The sequence below is a fragment of the Geospiza fortis genome, unplaced genomic scaffold (assembly GCF_000277835.1).
Source record: "Geospiza fortis unplaced genomic scaffold, GeoFor_1.0 scaffold468, whole genome shotgun sequence".
Taxonomy (NCBI): domain Eukaryota; kingdom Metazoa; phylum Chordata; class Aves; order Passeriformes; family Thraupidae; genus Geospiza; species Geospiza fortis.
In genome coordinates, this window is record NW_005054502.1 from 59,094 (window position 1) to 81,529 (window position 22,436).

Here is a 22,436-nt window from a genome sequence, read left to right on the forward strand (position 1 = left end):
CCCTCTCTGTTCCAGGCTATTGTCCTGTCCCTCAGGAAGGGAAGGGGTTAAGGGACACACATAAAGCCTGTGCAACAGGATAACAGTTCCACAGGAGTCTGTGCAGCTGCCAGGCACTGTGTGACGGAGCACCTCGCTTAATCAGCACCCAAAGCTTGAACCAAAGACGTTTTGTTTGCTTAGCTTGTAATTGATACACACTAGGTACTACTGGGGCCTGCAGCGCTCCTATGAATGAGTCATGAGAGGCTTCAGGAGCTCTTTTTTGGTACTATGAGAATAAAATTAATCAGCAATGCACAGACCTAAACTCCAAGGTTTGCCCTCCTGTCTTGGAGGCCCCGAGTAGCTGCCAGTGAATTGATTCAGTGCAAATCTGGGCATGTTTGGCCACCAAAAGTTCTGCATAATCAAGGCACAGAGCAAGCCAGTGTTGACTTCATGAATTGCTGGACAGAGAAGCTGACAGGAAAGCAGCACCTGGAGCAGGGAGAGCTGCTGGCACCCACCTCTGTCTGCACCAAATTGACCCTTTGGGAGCGCAGCTCTCGCACGCAGTTGAATATATCCACCACGCCCTCGTTCTCTGCCATGTCCAGCATGATGTCAATGGCAATAAAGCACCCTGTCCTCCCAGCCCCAGCACTGCAAAAGAAAAAAACAGCAGGATCTGTGTGACCAAGGGGCTCTGGAGAGGCAGGGCTCTGTGGAGGAGAGAATAACAGCAGCACACACACTGCTGTCTCCTCCTGGGAGCTGCTCCTGATCCCTGCAGGATTCATTTTTCTGTTGTAGGATTTAAGAGAATGAGGGGAAATAGTACTTCTTGAAAGGGAAGCAGAAACAAAAGCTTTGTGTTATTGAACACAAAATAAAAATATTGCAAAAATGCTCATTATAGTTTTACAGGTCAGGTCACCTGCACAGCTGTCATCACAGAGAGGAGAGCAGCCTCTAGGTTGCAAACAGACACAATTCCAGAAATTTCCTTCCCTGGGACTCTCTAGAAGGCATGCATACATTTACCCCAGTGGGCATGATGAAAGGAGCTCAGTCCTCTACCTCAAACGCTTTTTTTCCCTTTGGAATCCTGAGGAGTTTGGATCCTGAGGAGGGTGATTTGAAGTTATGGATTGTAAATCACAGAGAAAGGAGCTCGAGGCTGCTGGAACCCTTCAGTTCAGAGCTCCCCACTGCTTGTGAGAACTGGGCCATCTCCTGCAAAACTCTGTTGTCATCATGTCCTCCTTCCCCTCTGGGAAATCATCCAAGCTGCTTAGGTGTGAAGGATGGAGAGAGGAGAAGTCTCTTCACATTACTCTGAAGGAAGCAGAACTCTGCTCAAACCAGGGAAAGTTCAGCTGCACTGAAAACTCCACCAGAGCCGAAAGCAAGGAGATATGAATGACCATAAATTAATGGACCAGATTAATCAACTGCTGAATAGTGAGAAGATATTTTTCATTTGCAGAATTTTAATGAATAAGTGGCATTTCCTCTCCCTTTATCTCTCAGCTTTTCAGAATTTTAACAAATAGTTTTAACAGTTCTATATTTAGAGGATCCTGGCACTTCATAAATATCGAACAGTGATATTATCCAGCCAGGCATCAGTGGGGAGAATTTGGTAATTACCACTTCAAGCAAGTCATTAAAATTCAAAAGCAGATAAATAACGTAGAGGAAATGGCATTTATTCATTAAAATGGGAAGGATGAAAAATCTCTCCTTGCTTTCTTGGCGACAATGAGTCAGGTTCAGACACCTTCCAGGGCCAGCCCCATACCATGGCACCAAAGCAGCAAACTCAGGCCCTCAGCTGTAAATGAAACCTCTTCTGCCAACTCCTCAGGCTTAGCTTTACTTGATTATAAAACTGACTCACTGCTTGCTAAAAAAAAAAAATCCAACAAAACAAAACACCCAACCAATCCAAAACTGCTTAGAAAAGATAAGATTTAATTGATTTTCCTTTTTAAAGTAGTTGTGTGATGTATTTTTTCTCTCTTTCTCAAGACACAGAGTGGGAACTAGAGGCAATTCCCTGTGGATAGAATGGATTAGGGGTGAGGTTTTGGGACAGCCAGCTCTGCTCTCTAGCCTTGTGCTCAAGCCACATCTTCTTTAGCTCTCACATGCCCAGAGCCCTGCAGACATACCTGCTGCTACAAACCCAAACTCTGGTTTAGTAGAATTTGAAGTCATTTAACTCCTTTTATTTGCCAGCTGGAAGCCACTGGAATTTTGCTAGGTGGAAGTTTTTAATCTGAGATTCTCACCCAACTCCTGAGTTTTCAGGAAGCCAAGGTGCCCAAGGGCTGTCAGCCAGACTCAGCCAGACAAATATTTCAGACCATAAAAACATAAAATCGTGTAATGGTCTGTGTTGGATGGACCTTAAAGATGGTGTAGTTCCAACTCCCCTGCTGTGGGCAGAGGCACCTTCCACCAGACCAGGTGAGGCCTTTAATGCTGGCACAAAGCTGAGATGCAGCACATGGGGGTACAGAGAAGCAAAGCTGCTTTAAAATTCCCTTAGTGTTGGCATTGTCCGTTCTGACACATGAGGTTTGAGGGCTGGAATGGCTGTCCCAGATATTCACCATTTCCCCAACTCTGCTATGAGCATCCAGCGGAGCACAGATCACTGTGGGGGCTTCTACATTAGAAAGGCCCTCTCTGACCTACTCCCATCATCTCCAACTCATGCCAGCTTGGCTCCAGATCTGCCACTTTAGGGAAGAAAAACATTTGTTTCCTGGTGATGAGTCAAGGGACTGAGCTAGGAATGCAACTAAGATAGTGAAAACGATATATTTTAATTAAGAGCTTAAATGAATCAAGGGGTTAAGTTAGAAATGTAGTTAGCAAAGATCATACATTGTGATTAGAGCTTAACAAGGAAATTAATTGATACCAGGTGGGGATAACTGAAACAAAGTTAGGAATGACAGGTGATACATGAAGTATTTTAAGGGTGCAGAAGTGATAAGTAACACTGGCTTCTAAGGGTGAGAGGAGGTTTGGACTGTGACCAGCAAGCCAAGAAGCTCTGCCAGCTTGACACAGGTGAAGAGTTTACCATGAGGAAGAGGTCTTACTTCCTCTTCAAGGAACCCACTGACCCATTTCAGAGCCCACCAACCCAATTAAAGAGGACAATCATGCAGCCCTAATGAACATTCAGCTAATTATAATACAAAGCTGGAGAGTTAATGATTGTGTATTAGGTGTCCTGGAAACTGTCCTGGAAACCATCTGAATATGTAAAACTGTGGATGTGACAACCTGGTCAGAGAGTGAGAAAAGTAGGTAAGTTTTTCCAGAACTGGCCTGGGAGACTTTAGGCAGCTGGAGATAAAGAATGACAACCAATTATTAAAAACAACCTGCAGGTGTTGCTTTCCTAACATCTGTTTTCTTGTTATTCTCATAAGATTGTTTATAAATGGATGTCTTGTAAATTAGCCAATCAGGTGAAATGTATTGATTAAATGACCAATCAGATCCACCTGTATTGATCAGTGTAGAAGTGGTTCTGAGTAAGGACACGTGCTTATGCCACTTTGCCTTCTGATGACTCTGTGTCATCTCTTCTTAAACACTGACATCAAACCTTTTTGGAAAAACAGAGAGCAGGAGCCTGTGACTCTGTGCACATGCCTTTGGAAATGCCTCTGCATGTGTCCAGAGCTGTAATAAATAAATCCTCTTTTCGACTTTAACTAGTAGAAGAGTCGTTCGTCTGCGCTTCAGCGAGGCCCACCAGTTGTTTGAGTAGTCTTTGACAAATACCATTTTAAAAAGTAAAAAGCAAACATTTTTCTAGTTTATAAAAATAACTGGAAAATTCTTTAAAAACCACCACCAAAAAAACTTGTTACTAAGAACAGGCTTTTAACCTGAAAATGGGGTTTTAAAAATGTGCAATTCTCTCATATGTTTTTTTTGGTTTTTTTTTTTGTCTCTTTTGTCTTTTTGGTATGTGGTTGAAATGAATATTCTTTCCTACTATGATATTACGGGAATGTCCTGGTGCTCTCGTGAGGACAGAACCCCCAGCCCTGCCCACAGACCAGCAGACAAAGCTGCATTTTTCTCCTCCTCCGAGTCACTCCTGGGAGCAGCGGCAGCGTGAGCGCAGCCCCCTCGGTTCTCCCCACCCGAGCTGATCACTGTTTATAACGGCATTAAAAAGGAGAAAGGTCTCCTGCCCGTGTTTATTTCAGGCCTACCTGCAGTGCACCACGATGGGTCCTGCCTCGGGGGGGTTGAGGAACTTCACCTGGCGCACGAAGCCCAGCAGCCCCGTGGCGTAGCAGGGCACGCCGTGGTCCGGCCAGCTGGTGAAGTGGAACTGCCGAATCTCTCGGATCTCATGGTAGCCTTTCTGAGGAGACAACACAGCCTCTATTTCTCTCCCATCAGACTCCAATCAGCATATTCTGCTCCGTGCTGCCTTCCCTCGTGCAGAGGGATAACAAGCACTGAGCTCTCGCTATGCGTGCAAACGTGTCCCAAGCTGCTGTTCACTCTAAAAAACATTTTCAGCCAAATTCCAGTTCCCACTGAAGTGGGTAATGCTCACCTGAGGGCTGGAAAGGTGGGTCCAGGCTTCCAGTTCCAACCTGTGGCCTCAGAGCTCATACCCACCTCATCAGGGTGACCTCAGCCCTAGCAATCCATGGCTGTGTTTACCCACAGCCATAAACCACCAAAAATTCACTCTTAAATCCTCTTTGACTCATTGAAGCAAGAGCCTGGGAAATGAACATGTCCAGAGCGGGCACGCCCCAGGTAACAGCAGATTTTCTGCCACCTCCTGCCAAAAATTCGCAGTTTGAGATGCTGCTGGCAGTGAAAAGGGCAGGAGTTGGTACCCAAAACCATCTTTTTTGGAGGGAGCAAGTTGTTGGTATGTGAAAATCACATATTTATCTGCCCTGCAAAGGGTAACCCACAACCCTGAGTCACCTGTGTTTTATTGTACAGGAATTGTGGGTGGAATCCAGCAGCTCCTCTAGCCAGCTCCTCTAGCCTGTCAGATTTTGGCATTAGCATTTCTCACCAAGTTTTTCAATGATTTAATGAAATATGGAGTTGATGTATCAGAAAACTGAAACAATATTCCCAGTGTGGCTGAAGTTCATTGAGCAGGAATTTTGGAAAAGCTTTAAAACCACTTACTGAGTGTTTGGAAAGTAATTTGGACAGACCTGGAATACTCTGACACTTAGACTTCCAATTTCTAATTACAAGTAAAAAAATCCTCCAAATCCTGCTGGTTTGGGGATAGCTTTTATAGTCTTGCTCTTATTATATTCTAATTTCTGATGAAAGGGGACCTTATCTGGCATCCAGTTTAAGTGGTACCTTTTTTCCTCTGCCATTTGCCACTGTGAAACAAGGCAGTTATTATTCCTGGCATACCATCAGCTATCTGCTGCCTTTTGGATGCAGTTAAACTTTATGCACTGTGGATTCTACTTTCGTGGCTGCATCAAGATGTTCCTGTAAAATCATTTGTCCAAAAATGGAATCCCTGTCAAAAACTGAGTTTGCTGAAGTGAAGCCTGTCCAAATAGCACAGCTCCCACCTCCAAGAGCGTTCTGGATGTGTTTCCCAGAGTTTCTGGACACAAATGAGGTGTGTCACAATCTCAGCTGCCTGAAGACCTCCTTACCTTTTGGACAGTGAAGGTACGTATGACATACTCTGCCAGTGGCTCTGTCTCAATTAATGTGACTTTAATATCTCCATAGACTTCTGTGTCATCTGGCCAGTATCGAACACACTTCACCTGGGGGCAGAAGGAAAATATTGAGAGGAACTAGTTCAACTTGAGTCAGAGCTGACCTACATTTTCCTCCACTTTCAAGCTGAAGCCAATGAAAATTGGGTTTTCTTCTGATGTGCAGAGTTGCCAAAATTAACTGTATAAATTAGATCAAAATTCCTTTACCATACATAGAAACCACATGCAGGATTTTTTAAAGTTCCCTTTGTTGTCCATACAAATGCAAAGGATGCATTTAGATTTTTTTTTTTTAATCTTTGAATTTCCATATGTGCCTGGCCCCTATCAGATGTACAGAACACTTGACAGTCACCACCACCCTCCCTTTTGAGAAAAATCTTTGCTACTGCTCCTGTAATTCTCACCTCTTTCTGTTTAGCCAAAGAATTTCAGTTCATGGGGATTGTGGGATACATGTTGAGACACTAAATTTGTTTGACTCTGAGCTTTCTTTATCAGATGTGGACACAAACTTGGCATTTTACCAGCTGTGACAGGCTTCAGCTAAGGCTCAAGAGAGAAATCTCCTGAGCAGGTAAACATATCCCAGCTTAGCCAGTTCTAGGAGCCATGTGCAAAACCACCAAAAGAAATAAAAGCAAGGCTGTGAAGCTCCAGAAGGGATATTTAGGCTAACAAAGACTATCAGGTTATTAAATGCTCTACCATGAAGAGTGGAACAATACCTAAAGCTGAAGCAATTAGCTGCAGCAAAGCAGGCTTCATGTTCCAGTTCCAGTCATAATTGAAAGAGGTTTTATAAATATTAAATATGATTAATGTAGGTTTGTTGTGGGTTTTTTGTTGTTTTTTTTTCTTTTACACAGAGGCATTTATTCAGAACTGAAGTGTCAGTAGAAGGTAAAATAGAATAAATAGTAATAAATGAACAGAAGCAGCTGGCATTCAACCATGAGATCTAAGGGAAATCAAACACAAAGCAGCTGAATTACTAATGGCTCTGAGTAAACGAGAATTTAAATTTTTCTTAGTACCAAAGCAATGGAAAGTGACAAACATCAGGACAAAATTTTTTAAGAACGTCGGTTTCTGGCTGAGAACATGTCTAAAACAAAAACCATGCTGGGAAAAGCCACCCCAGACATTCTGCCTTCTTATTTACTGAGGTCCAGCCTACACCTTTTGATTTATCCATGTTTGGTCCCATGATGGGCTTTGGGAATTGCCTTGTGCTGACACAGGGATGTCTGGTCCAGGTCAGTCCAGGAGGGGGAATTGGTGGCTGTTTAGGAGGCCAACGCTGCTGGGTGGTCCCAGGATCCACAAAAACCTCAATCCCCAGGAACAGTGACCTCAGGAACTCCAGGCTTTGGACTCTCATGCAAAAAGGTCTTTTGGTAGTTGGAGCACCAGCCACACATCCTCACTCTGGATTTTTAGAGGAGTATTCAAATCATCAGATAAGGAATAACTATTACAGAAGTACATTTTTCCTTCTGCACTGAGGAAGGAGACCGCTTTTGAGCTAGCATAAATGTGTATAACTCTGCCAAAGCCCAGACTTACAGCAGGAACACCATCCTTATTAGTCTAGAAGGGAAGCAGCTAAGTATTACAAAATCCAGCATTTTACAGAAAAAAAAAACAACCCAGAGTGGCTGAATTCATTCCCTTCCTGCAGGAAGGAAAAGGCATTTTGCTGCTGAGCTCTCCTGAGCAGCAGCTCCGTGTTAAACCCAGCGCTGGTCTGGTTTCACACATTGGGAGTGGCACCTTACCCTGCCCACTTCGACCAGGTTGGTGACCATGACAACACTTGCAGAGTTTTCTTGCCAAATCATTCTCCAGAAATCCTTCACTGTCTCTTGCATCGGCCCTGGGGCAGGAGAGAAGACAAAAAGGACATCTCAAGAGAGTGCATGGAATGCCAATAACCCCTTCCAGCTGTTCTCCAGCCATTGCGCTGTTCCCTCAGGATCCTCCTGTCTCTCAGAGCATCCCTCTGCCATTCAGGGTTAGAGACACAAACAGCCTGAGCTCTCTGGGGGCTCAGACCCTTCCTCACAGCAGCTATCTGAGGTTCCAGCATGGTGGCAACAGAAGGATGGCCCCAGTAGAAAACTCTGTATGAGTGATGGGACAGGGATGTGCCTCACACTGAAGCTGTATTAAGGCTGTGTTGTAATTCACACCTAATGCAGCACAGCATTTCACAGTTCAATACTGATTAATTATGAAGGAGGAAGGAAACATGCAGAAATTTGCTCTTTCCTGAAGTTTCCTCCAGAAAAAAAATCCAGGTTCCAATATCCAACCAACCAGCGCCCACAAGAAGTTTGTCAGCCTAGAGCCTCTCCCTGACCTTATTTCTTATCAGAAACTCGTCAAGTGACTTACAGAAGGTTGTGTTTAAATGCATTTCTTACTAGCTCCCCTCAAAGGCTCATCAGTCACAGTTTATTCACACTGCTCTCCTCAGGCAGGGTAAACCCAAGACCCACAGAGTCCCCGGTAGTTGTCCTCTCATACTTCATGCACAAATGACACATTCCAGGCTGTGCTGCCACCTCTAAGTTTGTGGCATTTTCTATTCCTGCAGCTGAGGTTTCAAGTCTGAGTGCCATAAAGATCTTGTAAAATTCTATATCCTTCCCTATTTTGCCCATATGTAGTAATCACATATCCTTTGAGCAGAGACAGACACAGCTCTCCCAGGATTTTCCTGGGAAGCTGTAAGAAAGCTCAGAGAAAGAATTAAAACAATTATTATCTCAATCTCTGGCAGGCAATCTCTGTTTGTCAAAGATGTTTACAAGAATGAGTTGTTCCTTCTTGACCAAGAGGTGAGAGAAGATTCCTAAAGGAATCTTATATAAGATTGTTTCTATAAGAACTGTAGATTTCTAACAATAAAGTGCCTTTTAATGCCTTCTAATGATGGAGTCTCTGTATCACTTTTATCTGCCCCTGACACCCCTTCAGTGATACCCACATAACAAATTTTCAGATGTTCCCCAAAACAGATGATGTCACCCCACAAAAAAGTCCTACAACAGTGTAAACCAGCAGTGGGTTTACAAATATTTAGACATACAAGAGTGAACTTGCCTTGAGTTGCAATGTAATGGCGAGGCCGATGGTACCCCTGGAAAAAGAAAAAAGAAAATAGATGAGTGTCTGTGAAATCACAGCTCAGACAAAGCCCACCAGGGATTTGATACTTTCCAGTGCCAACTGCTGCCCTCTAGACAGTGTATAATTATGTAATATATTATAATTAACTGGTTATGGAATGAATGAATGAATGAATGAATGAATGAATGAATGAATGAATGAACGAATGGGCTGGCCCTGAGAGATTCTAAGTAAGGGCATCTCCCTCAGAGGAATAACACAATCTCTTCATGCCAAAGATAAGACAGGAATGGGGCACTTTTAAACAATTTCCACAAAGAAAGACAAATCCTGAGTTACCTGAGGGTAACACTGAAAACAGACAGGCAAAACATTGCATCTTCTCGTTTGAAAAGAAGAAAGGTATGAATTTGTCTCTGTGAAAATTCTGAGGGTATATTTTATCTTTTCAATAAACTATTCTAAACATTTCCTGTTGCTGTGACTTAAGAGCTGTATTCAAGAAATGCACGTAGATTGGATCACTGTGTGTGAGACAGAGGCTGCTTTTCCAATGTCATTTTAGAACACTTTAAAACAAGTCAATCTGTTTACATACATGCCTTCTGCACCACAACTTTGTGAGTAGTTGGCAAGTCTGTGATATCATCTAATGCTATTGTGAGGGGCTGATATTGATTTCTGCATCCATCATCTAGCCCACGTCCCACTTATGCTGGTGGATCTGTCAAACACAGGAAATCTCCATCTGCCCAGATTGGTCAGACAAAATAAACTGGAGACTGAGAACCTTCTCCCTGTCACAACACAACGTTTGTACAACATTCAGCTGTCACTCATATCACATCCACAGCCTGTCCCTGTGTCAGAGGCACCAAATTCATAAGCAGGCTTGTCACAGGAGGGTTTGTCACAGGGGGATGTCCAGGAGCCTTACGTCGATGTAATTGGCGTTGATGTAGTCAGAGTGAGGGTCCCCATCCAGCAGCTGCAGTCTCACTCTTGAGTGATCATCTGAAGGAAGGAAAAGGAAAAAAAGTGACAGTAACGATAAAGAGGAGTTTCTAAGTGCTCTGGTGTATCTGCTGGCTCCTGCAAGGGTGGAGTGGTGGAATTGTGGAATGCCCTGAGCTGAAAGGGACACGCAAAGGGTGTCTCAAGAATCCCACCATGGTAATTGAATAATTGAATATTTACAATAATCAAAAATGGAATAGCAGCACATGTATCCCTGTTGCTAAAAGCCCCTTGTTTTGTGTTTAAAGTGTGATGTTTAGATCCTTAAGTTAGTCATGCTCTGTATTCTGTCACCATAATCCTTATGGAGATTTGAGACAGGTCACAAATGTTCTCTGGTTTGGGAGGTTTGGGACAGATTTCTTCAAGGTGTATCTCCATGACAAAACCCATTTTCCTGCTTGGAAGCTCCAAACTCCCTTGGCTTCATCTGATCTATGGAAACTGAGGCAAGAGGTAAAACTGACAAGACCAGGACATAATTAAATAGATCACAGATATAAATAGACAGAGATATAAAATTAAATAGACAGAGATATAAAAGATTAAGGAGGGTAAAATGGCAATGAAACCCTGCAAATAGGAAATGGAAAAGAACCTAGAAACTGGAAGGAAATACAAATTAAAATCAGAGCAACATTCATTTATGCAAGCCACAGCAGCAAAATGGCATCGAGGCAGTGTTGAAAAAAACCAACAAAATCAGAAATGTTCATCTTTTTGAGGAGATTCAAAGTTACTTTAGATAAGGCAATAAAATAGCAGAGATCAATCTTTTCATCTCCCAGCATGCTCCACAGTTCAGACGCAGAAAGGAACTACCCCAGCGGGCAGATTATGTCATGATTTTCCACCAGGGGAATATTTTGATCTTTCTGTGGAACAGCTGGTGCTGGGCTCTGTCACAGGAGATACTCCAGAGCCAGGCTGCTGATGTGATTTGCTCTGGCAATCCCAGCACTGGTATGCAGTTAATTGCAGAACTGCTTCTAAGGGCCAGTTGCTTGGCAGAGGCCATTGGGTTATGGAGGTCACTGCTGGCCATGCTGTGCTCATTTTTAAATGATTTTTTAAAAGAAGTATAATATCGAGTCCATTAAGTTTATTTCCTCCCTACCAGCTCTATGGAGCATAGCTCTCAGTCAGAGCAGCATTAATGTTTAGCAGCACTTTGCAGAACACAGGCCTGAGCATGATTTACATTCAGTTAAAAAGAATCATAGCAATGAAACATAAAAATATGAGGTGTGATTCTGCAGTAACTCAGTCAAAAGGGGTTTAGTCATGTCTTAATTAAATGTAGAATCAGATAATAATTGTGAAGACAGATGTGGGAGCAGTTCTGAAAACCAAGACTTGGACATATATTAAATATTCATTTGGCTGTGTAAAGGAATGATTCCACTCTGTTCAGCCATTGGGTGAGATTTACACACCTAAAAAAAAACCACAACCACATTGCTGCATTTATCAAATTTCATATCTGCATTCAAAGAAGGTTCTGCACATGAATCCATCAAAAGCCCTGTTATATTTGTATTAATAAATATAACCTTTGTAGACACAGGGGAGGGGGAATATTTCTCTAAGTGCTGATGTTCCCAATTACCTGCACTCAAGGCAGCTGCACGAGGAATAACAGTAAATCATGTGGTTAGACAGACAACAAAAGAATTTATACTTAGAGCAATTCACACAGACAGACAGAGAGCTGATTAAACCGGACATGTGGGTGAAATACAGGGAAACTCCCGCAGACAATTTCACACTTGCAATTCCAGGCAGCACACTAAATTTGTTAGGAGCCACATGGAACAAAAGCAAAGAAAACGCAAACCCTGGAGCAAATGCCTGGGAGGGGAACATTTACTGACTCCCACAAGAGAACACCACTGTGGAAGCCTCAACTCATTGCAACAACGGAACCAAAAATGATGGGACCAAAAACGTCCCCAATGAAAGCCGAAAACGATTTCAGGTTCATTTTTTAATGAGGGATACAGACAATGTCTGCAGCTGGAGTGCTCTGAATAACCCTGGAGGAAGCACCTGCCTCTCTTCATTTAATGGAGCCAAACATCAAAATTAAGTTTCAGCACTTTGAGCCACTCTTTGGATAGAAAGTTAAAGTTGGCAGGATGAAATACATCCAGAGGGAGCTGAGTGGGGAAGACCTGGGAAGCAGGCTGAGAGCAGCTCCATGATTTCAGGCAATTATGGGTAATTATGGCTAAGGAAAAGATGCTCAGTAGGTGCAAAAAAGTGTTGTTGGTTTGTTTTCCTTTCCCCCCCCCTTTTTAAAGTCAAGTATGGGAAAAAACAACAAAGGATGAAGAAATTTAACTGAAGATTAATGCTATTTTTTTATTGTTGTTTTTAAAAGGAGACAGTTCTAATCATATTTTGGGACCAAATGAAAAATGCTTTAAGCTGAACTTTGCTTTCAGAGGACAGAATTCAAAATATTTCATTGCATATTTTACTAAAATGAGATTAATTCCTGAGGGAGATTTATTGCTCTTCCAAGTGAGAACAGTGCAGCAGAAAAAAAAATCTGTGTATATGTGAAGCACAGAAAATATTAATGATGTCTTAATGGTTTCTTTAACCTTGTTCCAAAGTTTAGGAGAACAGTCTGGATAAAAGTTTATAAAATAAGTTCGCTTGTAAATCTCTTTTTTCCACAAAAAAAACTTTGGGATTTGACTAAAAAAAAAAAATAATAAGGCAAATTATTATGCTCTTAGTAGTAAGGATCTTGTACTTAGGGTTTTTTGCCTACAGACTTTAAAGAGCTATTTAAAGAACAGCAAATGCATTTATTATGTCTTCTCCCAATGGTTAAAACTTATTTCTGATTCTTCTCTTTATTCACTGGACTCCTCTAGCCAAGGACACAGAATTCTTGGCAGACTGAAATGAAAGTGTTGCTCAACCCTTCACTAAATTTATCAGACATCATATCCCTGTGTGTTGAAAATGGGATCTAAAAAACATTAAAAATGGAGGGTGAACAGAAAAAAAAAGTTGAATTCAGGACCACAAAAAATAGAAAAAACCTTAACAAATGTGTAAATGGTTTTATTTCTCCCTGCTTACTCCACTCCTTCTGCTAGTTAGGAGAACTCTAAACTTATATGAAGAGTAGTTTGACTGAAAATTGGTCTTAAAACAGACTTCAAAAATGACAAGAATTTCACTGAAAAGCTCTGTGCTCCCACTTTAGCACAAAATTGTTACCGTTTTAAACTCGTGTCAAAATTCCCATTAGTGATCATTTGAAGTATCATTGCAATTTCTCCACGTCTCATTTTGACACCAGCACTGGATTAATCTCACACAACTTTCGCCATCGAAACATTACACAGCTCGTCTAAACTGCCTGTCAGGGTTCCCCACTCAGGAATGGAGAAACACACGCAAATCTGCAGATTCACCCCAGTTCTGGGACAAAACAATGATTTATCCTCACTCTGCGCTCCCCTTTCTGCCCCCAGTGACCCTGGAGTGTGCCATGAGAGCTGGGCAACATCCAGGTGGGATAAATCCCTCCCTGTCAGGGCTAAATTCCATGGATATCACACAAATTCCATGGATGTCACACAAATTCCTGGGATATCACACAAATTCAATGGGATATCACACAAATTCCATGGGATGTCACACAAATTCAATGGATATCACACAAATTCCATGGGATATCACACAAATTCCACGGGATATCACACAAATTCAATGGATATCACACAAATTCCATGGAATGTCACACAAATTCCATGGGATGTCACACAAATTCCACGGATATAACACAAATTCCATGGGATATCACACGAATTCAATGCAATGTCACACAAATTCCATGGGATGTCACACAAATTCCATGGGATATCACACAAATTCAATGCGATATCACACAAATTCCATCGGATATAACACAAATTCCATGGGATATCACACGAATTCAATGCAATGTCACACAAATTCCATGGGATGTCACACAAATTCCATGGGACGTCACACAAACTCCATGGGATATAACACAAATTCCATGGGATGTCACACAAATTCCATGGATATCATACAAAATTCCACGGGATATCACACAAATTCCATGGGATGTCACAAAAATTCCATGGATATCACACAGATGTACAAGAGTTTAGGCACTACAGAAGAAAGCATGGAATAAAAATGCTTGAAAGTTGGAAGATTTCTGTTCCAAATCCAATCTGTCTCTGGAAGGGTCCAAGGCCAGTTGGACAGGGCTTGGAGCAACCTGGGACAGTGGAAGGTGTCCCTGCCCATGGCAGGGGTGGCACTGGATGAACTTTAAGGTCCCTTCCAACCCAAAGTCTGGAATTCTATGTAGGTTTTTTATTTCATTTCTTATCCCTGTCCGTGAGCAAGAAGTGCTCTCCACCTGTGTGCCAGCTGAAAGCTTCTTCATCTCTTCCACCCCAAAATTCTCTGATTAATTCACAGTTTTCCAACCCAAAGCATATGGCAGTCAGAGCATGAAGGAAACAAAACAAATTTTTCCACTGTCTTTTTGTCACCAGCTCTGTAGTTTTTAGCGGACCATCATGAAACTTCAAATCCAGGGAAAAAAGAAAGGCACAGAAAGTTCTCTCCATCAGCTGAAGCAAAACACCATCCTACCTCTTCCCATCCTCAGCTCTCGTCTGAGAGTTTTTATTCTCCTATAATGTTAATGGCTCTAAATCTTGGCAAGATGGAGAGAAATCAAATAGAACCAAAGGTCCCATATAGCTTCTGGACATTTTCTCTTCTCTTGTAATAGATTCAGCTCAACATCCCTCGCCCAACAATCACTTTCTGATGCTCTTTGAAGGTCTCAATATCTGGGCCCTAAAGCAGAATTAAATCATTTTGCTTCAGCACATAAATGGGTACACTGCCTACGCTTGTCCCCTAAAGAAAATCCTGGCATCTCCACGACTGTCTTTGTTTTTACAGCTTTTATAAAAGTGCAGGAGCAAAGCTCATGGGCTCTGTTCATACAATAAAAGGTTCAAGCAGGACAGTTTCCTTCAGCATGGTAAGTCTGTCTGCAACTTCCCACCACCCACACTGGATTTCTGTGGCCATGCAGACCCCAAATCCACTGCTCAGCTTTTCCTTCCCTTGCCCCAAAAACTGTTACAGATGGGAGGGAATGATGGAAAGCTGGGAGAGCTCTTTGAGCTCTCCTGCCCCTCCTCTGCATGAACAGATCAGCTCTCAGGCTGGTCTGCAACTTTGGTTTGCAAATGTAAGAAGAGCAGGTGTTGGGGCTGGCAGTGTGATCCAGGTTTTCAGAGAGAGGCACGATGTTAATGCAGCTCTGGGAGAGCAGTGAGCCAGTAAAACAGTCCTGTAACTGTGCTGTTACCCATGAGGCTGTAAAGACAAGATCTAATCTGCTGTGATTCACTGAGCAATGCTACTCATTGCAAGGGCTTACAAACCCACATTTTAACACCAGCCTCTGAAGCTGCTGCTTCAGAAGTCAGATCAAAACCTGATGTTCCAATTCACTCCCCAAAAGGCAGGGGATTTGTTGTTCAGGAGGGATAAATGGTTAAATAAATAAAGTTAATTGCCACCTGCAGCCTTTCACCAAATAAACTGGTAGGGGCAACCAGTGCCTGCTCTGGTTTTCAGCAGCCACTACAATTGAAGTACAACAGAACAGCTCAGGGTATAACTGTGTTCCACCTCCTCTGCCCAGGCTTTTGCCCAGATTGTACCCACAGAGCACAATTTGTTTGCATGACCTGCCTGGAGGGAAGCACTGCCCTGCTATTCTCAGCTCTGCTCTCCATCCTCTGCCCTGGCTCCTGCCCCTGACTTTACTCAGGGAGTTTGCCCAACTCACCCACCAGTGGGGTCTGGCTCCAGGCTCAGCCGATAACTTTGCAATGGTTTTACAAAATAGCAGATGAATGATTTGTTCCTTCCTTAGGCATCTTTCTTTTCCCTTCCAAGCCTTCTCAATATCACTATTGTATATTTCTAAATTCTCCTTGCTGTCTTTTAAAAGAGCTCTTGTCTCCTTCTCAAACTCTTTGTTCTGATAAATATTTGAAGAAAGCCCACTCCACCCTCTCAGCCCCATTCCCAAATCTTTCCCAACAGTCCTCAAACTTGAGCTCCTTTTCTGACACTTCACACCGTGCAGATTCTTGTTCCTTAGCTCTGATTACATTTTGCATTCCCTTATTCAAGTTCATCACCTCCTATCTGCACTGCTGCTGTATTTATATTTAGAGCTAAAAGCCTCGCGTCACTCTTCGTTAGGCAACAATTTGTCTTTGTGAACACCTTCTCTTTAGATAACATCCCATTTATCTTCCTTGATTTTGCTTCTTGAACTCCTCACATTTCACTTGAAGTTCAAGGTTTTCTTCATGACCATCTTCAACATAAATGAGATGGAAGCTTTTGCACAGTTTTGCCTCTTTTCACCTCCTCTTTTGAATTATGCCAAGTGCGTCCTCAAAATCATCCAGAGAAACAAATCCTTTCACATTTCCTTCCTCATGTCATACCACAGCACTTCCACTCTTAATCCAGTGTCTATAGCTGGATGATTCATCTGTTTTAGACTCATTTAATTGGAGTTAATTGCATAGACAGGTGAACAGAGCCTCTGTCTGGACGTCTCTCTTTGCCACTGGGACACAGGAAACTCACAGCAAGGTGGAGCTGAAATTAAGGGAGACAACTTCCATGGTAATCGTAGCATTCCAGTACTGTCCCTTCCATTTCCCACATGGATAAAGAACACTGGTGAACTTGGTGACCTGCTCACAAACCCCACAAAGCCAACAGCAGAACTGGGATCACATCAGGGCTCACAAACTTCAATCTTCGTTTCCAGATTCCTTCATCTTTACCACGGGGCCCCTGAACTGAGATGTTCTATGTCATTCCCCAAAAATGGCTCATGAATCACTTATCTCAAGGCTTCAAAGAGAGTAGTGATGTGTGATGTGAGGTTTCTCTATGAAGAAGTTGGGTTTTTGGGTTAGTTGTTGTTGTTTTGGTGCTTTTTTTTGTGGGGTTTTTTTTTGTGTGTTTTTAAAAATTTTTTTTTAGTAAAATCTATTTGTTCTACAAGAAATACATTTTTAACCCAAGAAAAAATATAGTATGAAACATATCACTCAGCACAGCTCAATTTTGCTCTCAGAGCATTCTATAGATTTTCCCAGTCACGAAAATCTATGGCACGTTCATTTATATTCTGATTTCTTATTCTGATGGTTTCAAGCTTGGCTTCTCCAACTTGATTCAGCTCAGCAGCCCTTGAAAAGAATTAATTCTCATACCTCCTCTCCCCAGTCATTATCAGGAATAATGAAACACTGGTTAACTGCCTGGAGAGCTTCTGGAAAGCTCAGTTTTGGAGAGAAACTTTGGAAGAGGCTTCACAAATATCTGACAAAAATGAGGAAGGTGAATTTAGTCTTGCTTTGAAGAATAAAGCTGTCCTAAATGGCTTTATGGACTCTTCCCTGCCCTGCAGTTCTGCTATGTATTGCTATTCCTGTAACATCAACAGGAACTGAACACTGAAAGAAGTAAGCCAAGACGTTTTAGTGCATTTTCAGTTGCCTTATTATGATCCTGAGGCAGAAGTTAAGCTTGTCCCACCCTTCAAACCAGCTCTCTAGGGATGAGCAGTGACAGCTCCACTGGCTACTGACCACAAGGAAGGAGAAAACCTGGCCTCTGAGCCACAGCTAAAAATCTGATCTATCTGCAGCTCCTCTCTTTTGTGGCACTGGAAGCTCTGGGTTTTGTAGTGAAAATAGACAGCAAATGGACATCATCCCATAAAAAGTGACAAAAGGATTTAGCCCTTGAGCCACAACCTAAAGCAGAAAGCAAGGCAGGTAGAAAATGTGCAACATCATGCAAGGATGTTATGAAAACTAAGGATTAAAAAAGCACAAAAGAAAATAAATCCCAGGAATAAAGCCTGTAACAAATGGACTGAACACAGTACTGCTAGCCAGCTCCTGGTGAGCTTCCCAAACACACCCTTCTCCACAGCACACAGGGAAGATCTCCCAGGATGCCCAGTTTAATGTGAATTTACACCTACAGGAGATTATGTTTCCGTATCTGTTCTTGTTGCGGTTCTCGTCTTCCTTGGCCGTATCCCAGGACGCCGTCTGTCCCTCAGGGAGTGCCTGCAAAATAAACAATAAGGGAGGGTTTAAAACACCTGGCCAATGCCTTCAGGTGGGGGAAGAGGTCTAAAGAAGAAGAACAGGACAAAAATAAAGGAGCTGCATGATTCAGTAGCTGACCAAGGAAACAGTGTTGGTGAGGAAAGGGCACTTCCACTAATGGGAAGAGCAGAGCTGGTGCAGACCATTTGAATCTCTTGTCTTCTGCCAGCCAAGAATCATTTTCCTCCTGCTACTTCACATCTGAAATGATCAGGGGAATTTGTTTCTGGTCCACAGTCACAGGTTATCCTCATTTCCCCTGAAGAACAAGGCTTGGGGAGATTTCACTTGACCATACCTCTAAGTAAACCCAGTGGTTGAAACCCAGTGCTCAGCCTTTCATATTTAAGCTGAAAATAGAGTGGTTTCATCTATTTCTCTGTTAATAATGGGTGATGCAATACAAGCCATTTGCTGGATTTCTCTGGGGAAAGATAAAGCAGCTCAGGGTTTTAGATCATGTATAAGAAAGAGAGGAAAAACAAGGTAAAGAATGCACATAAAGCACAAGAATAAACAGCCATTTTCCTAAAATCTGCTCTTTTAGATGATGAAGGAAGAGGGAAAGGAACTGGCAGCACACATTGCCACCCTCCCTGCAGCTCAGCCCTACAGCTGTTCTGCACATCCTCACATGAGCCACTTTATCCTAGAGACATGCCCAGGAGGGATTTTCAAGGCAGAGCCTGGAAAGCAGCAGCTGGGGATGGTCCTGCCTTTCTTGGAGAAAACATGGGTGAAGAGAGCAGCCCCCCCTGAACTGTCTCTCCTCCCAGATGTACCCCCTAACACGATTCTACATCACTAAAATCATCATTGGAAGTTTTATTATTTCTTATCCTTGGGGAATTACAGAGGGTTTATACCAGAGTCGTCGTAGAATCACATCTGCCTCAGCCAGCAGCGGGTAGTTTGACACAGCTGTGTTACAAAATGAATTTATATTCATCTTCACAAGCCACCCAGGTCTATTATGTGCCTGAATGCAATAGCAGAGAGACACAATTAGGATCTACAACACTGGTGTTACAATTAAACTTAATATGAGCAAACCCCTGGCAGAGCAGATCGCTGTGAATTTCCCGCAAAGGGTTCCAGGACAGAAAATGTCAGGCACTGCAGCACTGCCACGAGCTCTGCTGACAAAGACAGGGACACTGAGTTCCTATTCAAAAGCCCAGGAGAAAGAGTAATAACTCTGTAATTGGTGAGGGCTTTGATCACACATATATTTCCTTTGCAGACTGTTGTTTCCAAAGAGCAGCTCATCTTCTGAGGAAAAACACCCAACCAAGAAACTCACGCACAACAAAAAAAAAAAAACCTCTGAGTGAAAGAAAAGAGGTGAAGAAGGCTCATTTTCATCTTCAAAGAGCAAGGAAAAAGGTGCCTTATTTTCCCACTAATATCGAATTACAGCAGATTGACCAGAGAATGGCAACTGTCATTAGGTGCCTAATCAGAGCTATCTGAAAAGAAAAAGAAATAAAAGAAAATCCTTTCTCATGACTTCCACATGGGAGAAGCTATCTTGCCAGAGAAAATATATTCAGGTCCAATAAATCCCTTTTCAACAAACCGTATCCTTTCATTTGATTTGAACATGCAATTCTCCACTGAAATTGATGTTTTTATATTTGCTGATGGAGCCTCCGAAGATTTAAGAGTCCAGGATTTTTCATTGCATTCAATACCACAGAAATCCCTGCTTTCCAGAGAACTGACCAGCTCTGAAGGGAGGGAGCACAGCTCTGGTTGATGAGGAGCACAAACCACCTTTGCAGGGACGCCCCTTACATCCCCACTTTTATAAACATCAGATGAACAAATTGCAGGAACTCTATGTACAACCCAAAGAATTTGCCCATGAGATCCCAAAAAATGCAGCACCAAGAATTGGAGCTACATTAAAAAGAAAGAGAAGAATATGGATTATAATTGGCTTGCATCCAGAAAATGAGGAGCATGGCTAATGCTTTGTTCCTTCAGGTTTTTATGGTACAGTAAGTATCTCTATAATTATGAAAGAGCCCTGTTTCTATCTGCATTATCATCAATGTTAAATCAGGACAGACCACTCAGGCACTGGTATTTAATCCATTTTTCCCAGGAAATTCTCCCCCTTCTTTCTTTGACTTGGTAACAGAAGACTTTTAGTGTTCAAAAAAATGATATTTGATTTTTAAGCCTTTTCTGCTTCTAAAACTCCCTAAACTTCTCTTAGAGAAGTTTTGTGAAATCTATATTGAAATATCTTCCCACTAGTGGAATTTAGGTTACAGTGAAGCTTTTTAAGCTAAATTGATCTAAATTTTAGCTGAAATTACAAGGATAGATCTCTCAAAGTCAGCTTCATCTCAATCAAGCTTCCTAAGCACCACAGCCCAGCCATTACTGAAGTGTTCCCATTAAACTGAGGCTCACTGCAAGCCAATTTAAATTTTGGATGGATGCATTTAGTTAGTTTGCTGTTTACTTTTAATTTAAATACAAAAACTCTAATCCTTCCTTTTCACTGATCCACCTTAATGCTGCACTTTTGCTGCCAAAGGCAACAACATCAATTCAAAGCCTTCCTGTTCATCCCAAAGTGTGCCATGGAGCCCTGGCCCTCCCCCTGAAGCCATTCCCTCCTCAACAGCGGTGGAAAAACTCTCCTACAAATCTGCTGGGAGCCAGAATTAAAAATTACCTGGGCTAAAAAGCATAATCTGAAAAAAAAAGGTATTTCAGCCATTCATTTTGCAGTGTCCCATCATAGCCCGGACCATCAGATCTATTCTTCTGGCCAGATGAAAATGTGTAGGCAGAAATCAAAGGGTTAAAGTCCAGGGGTGAATTCCACAATCTGAAGGCTCTCAGCACTAAGATGTTTGAGGAAAGGAGCCACAAAATCTAAAATAACTAAACAGTCTCAGTAATGCAGCAGGAGAATGTGCATTAGTGACATCCTAAATCATAATGGAAAATGAGTCTGGATAATTAAGCCTATTATCTCCTTAGCCAGTAATTGGTGCTTGCAATAAGTCTGTGGGACTGGTCCCACAGCTCCCAACAAATCAGAGCTGATATGTTCTGGAAAAGGAACTGGTGACATTTAAATGTGTCCCGTTTAAATGTTTATGGCTATTCCCAACCCCAAACAGTGCCATCTACACCCAGCACCGCTGACAGATTTTTCTCCTCTGTTCCTTTTGTTTTATCACAGAAGCAGCAGCCAAAAAGGCCCAAAGTCCCATTTTGCCCTCAGGTGCAGCAGGCAGCCCCAAAATAACACAGACAGGGAGTGCTGACAGATTCTCCCACTACTGACACCCGGTTTACACTCATTTCACACCAGCACTCACACCCCTCACACCATCCCATCCTGCTTCTCAGGAAGCAGGATGCTCCAAAAAAATATTCCTGGAGCTACCAGGAATATTTTTCTAGATGCCTTCAGCAAAACAAGCTGCCTGTGCTCACACGTGTAGGTGCAGGCATCCTTTAAACAAATATGGAATGCAATTTCCAGGTTATTCGGCGGAGATGGGAAGGCACAGAGATAAGAGATTGTCATGTGTGACTGATATGCTCCGTTCAAAGTGATTTTTCATGAGAGTAAAATTATTTGGTAACATGTCACTAAACAGGCTGCAATTTATGCTATCAATTTGCAAAGTAAGTAGAAAATCAGCTCCTTAGAAGAAGAAGAAAAAAAAGAGCATATTTGGAGGTGACACCGATATTAGTGTCTGAAAACACACTTTAAAAGAGACATCAAATTCTTCCTCGAGATTTTATCAGCTGCTCTGCAAAGCGTCTTGCAAAGCCAATTTTGCAGCTCTGTGCACCTGCAGATCCCAGGCTGAGCCCCCACTCACAGGCAGCTGAAACCTCCCACCTTCCAGGAGCTCTCCTGCTCCCTGACACCCTCCCCACTGCTATTTGGAGCTGAAGTGCTGCCTCCATCCCATCCCCAAACCCAAACCCCACCATGGAAAACACCTGCATCTATGGCTGATGGAAGGGTGGGACAGCACAGGGGATTTGTGAGCTTGTGGCATTCTCCAGGCCATTCCTTGTAAAGAAAGGAATTATGCAAAGCTGTGTAATGCCATCATCCTTACGTGCATCTGCAGACAGCACTTTGTGGGGAAGGCAGAGCTCGTGGAGCTGAAAGTTGCATTGACATTTTTCATGCTAATGTGCTATTTTGATAATTACCCATGCCAGCACCAGAAAATTACATATATGCCAGCACCTGTTTTTCTTCTTGAACATCAAGAACTGGGTCTTAGGG

General features: G+C 42.5%; 1 protein-coding gene across 1 annotated transcript in view; it reads right to left on the reverse strand.

Annotated features, from left to right (window-relative positions):
- Positions 1-22,436, reverse strand: part of PTPRT (protein tyrosine phosphatase receptor type T) — a 345,910-nt gene that overhangs the window by 19,443 nt on the left and 304,031 nt on the right. Inside the window, exons 20-26 of the mRNA XM_031063401.1 lie at positions 18,025-18,112; positions 9,832-9,908; positions 8,868-8,904; positions 7,538-7,635; positions 5,685-5,801; positions 4,236-4,390; positions 510-645 (exon numbers count right to left, since the gene is read on the reverse strand). Coding sequence (XP_030919261.1) covers positions 510-645; positions 4,236-4,390; positions 5,685-5,801; positions 7,538-7,635; positions 8,868-8,904; positions 9,832-9,908; positions 18,025-18,112 — 708 coding nt within the window. The remainder of the gene's footprint in view (positions 1-509; positions 646-4,235; positions 4,391-5,684; positions 5,802-7,537; positions 7,636-8,867; positions 8,905-9,831; positions 9,909-18,024; positions 18,113-22,436) is intronic.